The following is an 8,221-nucleotide window of genomic DNA, read 5'->3' as shown; positions in this document are numbered from 1 at the left end:
GACCAGTAGAAACAACCGGGGACCAGTAGAAACAACCGGGGACCAGTAGAAACCACCAGGGACCAGTAGAAAACCACCAGGGACCAGTAGAAAACCACCAGGGACCAGAAGAAAACCACCGGGGACCAGAAGAAAACCACCGGGGACCAGTAGAAAACCACCAGAGACCAGTAGAAAACCACCAGGGACCAGAAGAAAACCACCAGGGACCAGAAGAAAACCACCGGGGACCAGTAGAAAACTACCAGGGACCAGCAGGAAACACTCCCAGGCTACGAGCCACAGCTGGAATGTCATAACTAACATGTTTATTCTTTATTCCCCCCCCCCCCCCCCCCCCCCCCAGCCCGAGCGGCCGCCCGCCGCCTGGTCCTAGTGCCTGACATGTCTCTATTTGCTAAAGCTAAACGATGTTTTTGGACATAAAAAGTTACAGGGGACAAAAACCGTATTTTGAAAAGACCCCGCCCCCGACACACACGCACGCACGCACTCCCTGATGTCCCTCCAGGACAACTGCTTCCTGCGCGCGCAGCTTTGTCTACACTTTACTTTCGCTTTCTCCGCTCTTGTGACGCAGCGCGCGACCGTCAGTCTGCAGGTAAAATAATCAGTTTTTCTTGTTTATATATCGAACAGGGATCTTGTCCAACAGTATTGATCACAGAGTAAATGCTTCTTCTTCCAGCGCTTTCCTTCCAGCTGTTTTACAACAATGTGGATCCTTGTAGTTCAGGACTCTGTAGGCCTCACTGGGAGTCCAGATCCCCTCAGATGGACTTTGAGCTGCTGGACATTTTGTTTTAATGTGAGCAGGGAATGAAAAGAGACCTGGTTTTACAGGACAACTTCATTTCCCGCTGCCTGTCGTCAAAAACCTTCTGTTCTTCTTTTTTCCTCTCACATTTATTTATTTATTGATTTATTTATTTATTGAAACTTTGTAAATCAATAGAAACACATTCAACCACAAGTACTGTTGAGTGGATGGAATTATTATTATTATTATTATTATCATAATTATAAAAGGATGGCGAGAACCACTCCAGGAGCCAGGCAGACCTTGTCCCCGGGCACTCGGCTGACTTGTCGTTTCTTATCAACTATGGCTCCAGCCTGCTGCTCCTGAACTTGAGCTGGTTTCATATTGTGAACTTTACTGTGAAGCGAACACTCGAGCAATAAAGTGTTTATTAATTTCAGGTGTTCAGGATAAAGATGAGCAATTTAGGGACATTTTAAATAACCTGGGAGTCTAGTTTCATTCAGTAAAATGACCTGAAGGTTAGTCAGATGCATTTAACAGAAAAAAGGTATTTAGAAATGTCTTCTAGTAAAAGAACTTTTAGGTCTATGTTGGTGATTTGCTCTCCAACAGGAGACGTACCTGACAGAACACACAACACTTCAGGTTCTGGTCATTTCACACACCAACTGCAGCAGTTCCCTCCTGGCAGGTCTGCCTGCAGGCTCGGCTCTGCAGACGACCCAGAACAGCACGTCTGGTCTAATCAGTGCTATGGTTTAGGAAAGGATGTCGTCTCACCAGTAAACTTACAGTACAGATGTTTGATTCCTGTTTCCCTGCAGACAGGAAGTGTGTGTGATCAGTATGGATCAGTGTGAGGACAGAGAGGAGGAAGGCCGTCCTGCTAAAACCAGTCTGCGTGGGAAACCTGAGAGCCGGATCAGAGCTCAGAGGTGAGATCATCTCTCAGGACACGTTACCATCAGCGCCTCTGATCCGAATCCGAGTCCGTTTGCTCGGAAAGTCCGCTTCGTTTGTGGAAATGTGAGCACGCCAAACGAAGCGGTACCGGTCAGATGGGGACCTACAACTGAGCCGAGTCTGCTAGACCCGGTCTGACTGGGGACCTACAACTGAGCCGAGTCTCCCTTAGACCCGGTCTGACTGGGGACCTACAACTGAGCCGAGTCTGCTAGACCCGGTCTGACTGGGGACCTACAACTGAGCCGAGTCTGCTAGACCCGGTCTGACTGGGGACCTACAACTGAGCCGAGTCTGCTAGACCCGGTCTGACTGAGGACCTACAACTGAGCCGAGTCTCCCTAGACCCGGTCTGACTGAGGACCTACAACTGAGCCGAGTCTCTGCTAGACCCGGTCTGACTGGGGACCTACAACTGAGCCGAGTCTGCTAGACCCGGTCTGACTGGGGACCTACAACTGAGCCGAGTCTCTGCTAGACCCGGTCTGACTGGGGACCTACAACTGAGCTGAGTCTGCTAGACCCGGTCTGACTGAGTTCCTAAAACTGAGCCGAGTCTGCTAGACCCGGTCTGACTGAGGACCTACAACTGAGCCGAGTCTGCTAGACCCGGTCTGACTGGGGACCTACAACTGAGCCGAGTCTGCTAGACCCGGTCTGACTGGGGACCTACAACTGAGCCGAGTCTGCTAGACCCGGTCTGACTGGGGACCTACAACTGAGCCGAGTCTGCTAGACCCGGTCTGACTGAGGTCCTAAAACTGAGCCGAGTCTGCTAGACCCGGTCTGACTGGGGACCTACAACTGAGCCGAGTCTGCTAGACCCGGTCTGACTGAGGACCTAAAACTGAGCCGAGTCTGCTAGACCCGGTCTGACTGGGGACCTACAGCTGAGCCGAGTCTGCTAGACCCGGTCTGACTGGGGACCTACAACTGAGCCGAGTCTGCTAGACCCGGTCTGACTGAGGACCTAAAACTGAGCCGAGTCTGCTAGACCCGGTCTGACTGGGGACCTACAACTGAGCCGAGTCTGCTAGACCCGGTCTGACTGAGGTCCTAAAACTGAGCCGAGTCTGCTAGACCCGGTCTGACTGAGGTCCTAAAACTGAGCCGAGTCTGCTAGACCCGGTCTGACTGGGGACCTAAAACTGAGCCGAGTCTGCTAGACCCGGTCTGACTGGGGACCTACAACTGAGCCGAGTCTGCTAGACCCGGTCTGACTGAGGACCTACAACTGAGCCGAGTCTGCTAGACCCGGTCTGACTGAGGACCTAAAACTGAGCCGAGTCTGCTAGACCCGGTCTGACTGAGGACCTAAAACTGAGCCGAGTCTGCTAGACCCGGTCTGACTGAGGACCTAAAACTGAGCCGAGTCTGCTAGACCCGGTCTGACTGAGGACCTAAAACTGAGCCGAGTCTGCTAGACCCGGTCTGACTGAGGAACTAAAACTGAGCCGAGTCTCCCTAGACCCGGTCTGACTGAGGACCTAAAACTGAGCCGAGTCTGCTAGACCCGGTCTGACTGAGGACCTACAACTGAGCCGAGTCTCCCTAGACCCGGTCTGACTGGGGACCTACAACTGAGCCGAGTCTCCCTAGACCCGGTCTGACTGGGGACCTACAACTGAGCCGAGTCTCTGCTAGACCCGACCTGACTGGGCTCCTACAACTGAGCCGAGTCTCTGCTAGACCTGGTCTGACTGGGGACCTACAACTGAGCCGAATCTCTGCTAGACCCGACCTGACTGGGCACCTACAACTGAGCCGAATCTCTGCTAGACCCGACCTGACTGGGCACCTACAACTGAGCCGAGTCTCTGCTAGACCTGGTCTGACTGAGGACCTACAACTGAGCCGAGTCTCTGCTAGACCCGACCTGACTGGGCACCTACAACTGAGCCGAGTCTCCCTTAGACCCGGTCTGACTGGGGACCTACAACTGAGCCGAGTCTCCCTTAGACCCGGTCTGACTGGGGACCTACAACTGAGCCGAGTCTCCCTTAGACCCGGTCTGACTGGGGACCTACAACTGAGCCGAGTCTCCCTTAGACCCGGTCTGACTGGGGACCTACAACTGAGCCGAGTCTCCCTTAGACCCGGTCTGACTGGGGACCTACAACTGAGCTGAGTCTGCTAGACCCGGTCTGACTGAGTTCCTAAAACTGAGCCGAGTCTGCTAGACCCGGTCTGACTGAGGACCTACAACTGAGCCGAGTCTGCTAGACCCGGTCTGACTGGGGACCTACAACTGAGCCGAGTCTGCTAGACCCGGTCTGACTGGGGACCTACAACTGAGCCGAGTCTGCTAGACCCGGTCTGACTGGGGACCTACAACTGAGCCGAGTCTGCTAGACCCGGTCTGACTGAGGTCCTAAAACTGAGCCGAGTCTGCTAGACCCGGTCTGACTGGGGACCTACAACTGAGCCGAGTCTGCTAGACCCGGTCTGACTGAGGACCTAAAACTGAGCCGAGTCTGCTAGACCCGGTCTGACTGGGGACCTACAGCTGAGCCGAGTCTGCTAGACCCGGTCTGACTGGGGACCTACAACTGAGCCGAGTCTGCTAGACCCGGTCTGACTGAGGACCTAAAACTGAGCCGAGTCTGCTAGACCCGGTCTGACTGGGGACCTACAACTGAGCCGAGTCTGCTAGACCCGGTCTGACTGAGGTCCTAAAACTGAGCCGAGTCTGCTAGACCCGGTCTGACTGAGGTCCTAAAACTGAGCCGAGTCTGCTAGACCCGGTCTGACTGGGGACCTAAAACTGAGCCGAGTCTGCTAGACCCGGTCTGACTGGGGACCTACAACTGAGCCGAGTCTGCTAGACCCGGTCTGACTGAGGACCTACAACTGAGCCGAGTCTGCTAGACCCGGTCTGACTGAGGACCTAAAACTGAGCCGAGTCTGCTAGACCCGGTCTGACTGAGGACCTAAAACTGAGCCGAGTCTGCTAGACCCGGTCTGACTGAGGACCTAAAACTGAGCCGAGTCTGCTAGACCCGGTCTGACTGAGGAACTAAAACTGAGCCGAGTCTCCCTAGACCCGGTCTGACTGAGGACCTAAAACTGAGCCGAGTCTGCTAGACCCGGTCTGACTGAGGACCTACAACTGAGCCGAGTCTCCCTAGACCCGGTCTGACTGGGGACCTACAACTGAGCCGAGTCTCCCTAGACCCGGTCTGACTGGGGACCTACAACTGAGCCGAGTCTCTGCTAGACCCGACCTGACTGGGCTCCTACAACTGAGCCGAGTCTCTGCTAGACCTGGTCTGACTGGGGACCTACAACTGAGCCGAATCTCTGCTAGACCCGACCTGACTGGGCACCTACAACTGAGCCGAATCTCTGCTAGACCCGACCTGACTGGGCACCTACAACTGAGCCGAGTCTCTGCTAGACCTGGTCTGACTGAGGACCTACAACTGAGCCGAGTCTCTGCTAGACCCGACCTGACTGGGCACCTACAACTGAGCCGAGTCTCCCTTAGACCCGGTCTGACTGGGGACCTACAACTGAGCCGAGTCTCCCTTAGACCCGGTCTGACTGGGGACCTACAACTGAGCCGAGTCTCCCTTAGACCCGGTCTGACTGGGGACCTACAACTGAGCCGAGTCTCCCTTAGACCCGGTCTGACTGGGGACCTACAACTGAGCCGAGTCTCCCTTAGACCCGGTCTGACTGGGGACCTACAACTGAGCCGAGTCTCCCTTAGACCCCGTCTGACTGGGGACCTACAACTGAGCCGAGTCTCTGCAAGACCCGGCCTGACTGGGCACCTACAACTGAGCCGAGTCTCCCTTAGACCCGGTCTGACTGGGGACCTACAACTGAGCCGAGTCTCCCTTAGACCCGGTCTGACTGGGGACCTACAACTGAGCCGAGTCTCCCTTAGACCCGGTCTGACTGGGCACCTACAACTGAGCCGAGTCTCTGCTAGACCCGGTCTGACTGGGGACCTACAACTGAGCCGAGTCTCTGCTAGACCTGGTCTGACTGGGGACCTACAACTGAGCCGAGTCTCCCTTAGACCCGGTCTGACTGGGGACCTACAACTGAGCCGAGTCTGCCTTAGACCCGATCTGACTGGGGACCTACAACTGAGCTGAGTCTCTGCTGGACCCGACCTGACTGGGCACCTACAACTGAGCCGAGTCTCGGCTAGACCTGGTCTGACTGGGGACCTACAACTGAACCGAGTCTCTGCTAGACCTGGTCTGACTGGGGACCTACAACTGCGCCGATTCTCTGCTAGACCCGACCTGACTGGGCACCTACAACTGAGCCGAGTCTTTGCTAGACCTGGTCTGACTGGGGACCTACAACTGAGCCGAGTCTGCTAGACCCGGTCTGACTGGGGACCTACAACTGAGCCGAGTCTGCTAGACCCGGTCTGACTGGGGACTTACAACTGAGCCGAGTCTCCCTTAGACCCGGTCTGACTGGGGACCTACAACTGAGCCGAGTCTCCCTTAGACCCGGTCTGACTGGGGACCTACAACTGAGCCGAGTCTCGCTTAGACCTGGTCTGACTGGGGACCTACAACTGAGCCGAGTCTCTGCTAGACCTGGTCTGACTGGGGACCTACAACTGAGCCGAGTCTCTGCTAGGCCCGGTCTGACTGGGCACCTACAACTGAGCCGAGTCTCCCTTAGACCCGGTCTGACTGGGGACCTACAACTGAGCTGAGTCTCTGCTAGACCCGGTCTTACTGGGGACCTACAACTGAGCCGAGTCTCTGCTAGACCCGGTCTTACTGGGGACCTACAACTGAGCCGAGTCTCTGCTAGACCCGGTCTTACTGGGGACCTACAACTGAGCCGAGTCTCTGCTAGACCCCATCTGACTGGGGACCTACAACTGAGCCGAGTCTCTGCTAGACCCGGTCTGACTGGGGACCTACAACTGAGCCGAGTCTCTGCTAGACCCGGTCTGACTGGGGACCTACAACTGAGCCGAGTCTCTGCTAGACCCGGTCTGACTGGGGACCTACAACTGAGCCGAGTCTCCCTTAGACCCGGTCTGACTGGGGACCTACAACTGAGCCGAGTCTGCTAGACCCGGTCTGACTGGGGACCTACAACTGAGCCGAGTCTGCTAGACCCGGTCTGACTGGGGACCTACAACTGAGCCGAGTCTGCTAGACCCGGTCTGACTGGGGACCTACAACTGAGCCGAGTCTCTGCTAGACCCGGTCTGACTGGGGACCTACAACTGAGCCGAGTCTGCTAGACCCGGTCTGACTGAGGACCTACAACTGAGCCGAGTCTCCCTAGACCCGGTCTGACTGAGGACCTACAACTGAGCCGAGTCTCTGCTAGACCCGGTCTGACTGGGGACCTACAACTGAGCTGAGTCTGCTAGACCCGGTCTGACTGAGTTCCTAAAACTGAGCCGAGTCTGCTAGACCCGGTCTGACTGAGGACCTACAACTGAGCCGAGTCTGCTAGACCCGGTCTGACTGGGGACCTACAACTGAGCCGAGTCTGCTAGACCCGGTCTGACTGGGGACCTACAACTGAGCCGAGTCTGCTAGACCCGGTCTGACTGGGGACCTACAACTGAGCCGAGTCTGCTAGACCCGGTCTGACTGAGGTCCTAAAACTGAGCCGAGTCTGCTAGACCCGGTCTGACTGGGGACCTACAACTGAGCCGAGTCTGCTAGACCCGGTCTGACTGAGGACCTAAAACTGAGCCGAGTCTGCTAGACCCGGTCTGACTGGGGACCTACAGCTGAGCCGAGTCTGCTAGACCCGGTCTGACTGGGGACCTACAACTGAGCCGAGTCTGCTAGACCCGGTCTGACTGAGGACCTAAAACTGAGCCGAGTCTGCTAGACCCGGTCTGACTGGGGACCTACAACTGAGCCGAGTCTGCTAGACCCGGTCTGACTGAGGTCCTAAAACTGAGCCGAGTCTGCTAGACCCGGTCTGACTGGGGACCTAAAACTGAGCCGAGTCTGCTAGACCCGGTCTGACTGGGGACCTACAACTGAGCCGAGTCTGCTAGACCCGGTCTGACTGAGGACCTACAACTGAGCCGAGTCTGCTAGACCCGGTCTGACTGAGGACCTAAAACTGAGCCGAGTCTGCTAGACCCGGTCTGACTGAGGACCTAAAACTGAGCCGAGTCTGCTAGACCCGGTCTGACTGAGGACCTAAAACTGAGCCGAGTCTGCTAGACCCGGTCTGACTGAGGAACTAAAACTGAGCCGAGTCTCCCTAGACCCGGTCTGACTGAGGACCTAAAACTGAGCCGAGTCTGCTAGACCCGGTCTGACTGAGGACCTACAACTGAGCCGAGTCTCCCTAGACCCGGTCTGACTGGGGACCTACAACTGAGCCGAGTCTCCCTAGACCCGGTCTGACTGGGGACCTACAACTGAGCCGAGTCTCTGCTAGACCCGACCTGACTGGGCTCCTACAACTGAGCCGAGTCTCTGCTAGACCTGGTCTGACTGGGGACCTACAACTGAGCCGAATCTCTGCTAGACC

The 8,221-nt window shown here is 56.1% G+C and overlaps 1 protein-coding gene across 1 annotated transcript in view; it reads left to right on the top strand.

Moving 5' to 3' along the window:
- Positions 1-556: 556 nt before the first annotated feature.
- Positions 557-8,221, top strand: part of LOC306773804 (NLR family CARD domain-containing protein 3-like) — a 29,159-nt gene continuing 21,494 nt past the window's right edge. Inside the window, exons 1-2 of the mRNA XM_079263719.1 lie at positions 557-601; positions 1,591-1,701. Coding sequence (XP_079119845.1) covers positions 1,613-1,701 — 89 coding nt within the window. The 5' untranslated portion in view covers positions 557-601; positions 1,591-1,612. The remainder of the gene's footprint in view (positions 602-1,590; positions 1,702-8,221) is intronic.

This window comes from Telmatherina bonti (genome assembly GCF_933228915.1).
Source record: "Telmatherina bonti genome assembly, chromosome: 24".
Classification (NCBI taxonomy): domain Eukaryota; kingdom Metazoa; phylum Chordata; class Actinopteri; order Atheriniformes; family Telmatherinidae; genus Telmatherina; species Telmatherina bonti.
The sequence above is the reverse complement of the archived record's forward strand: the minus strand, read 5'-3'. Positions and strand labels throughout refer to the sequence as shown.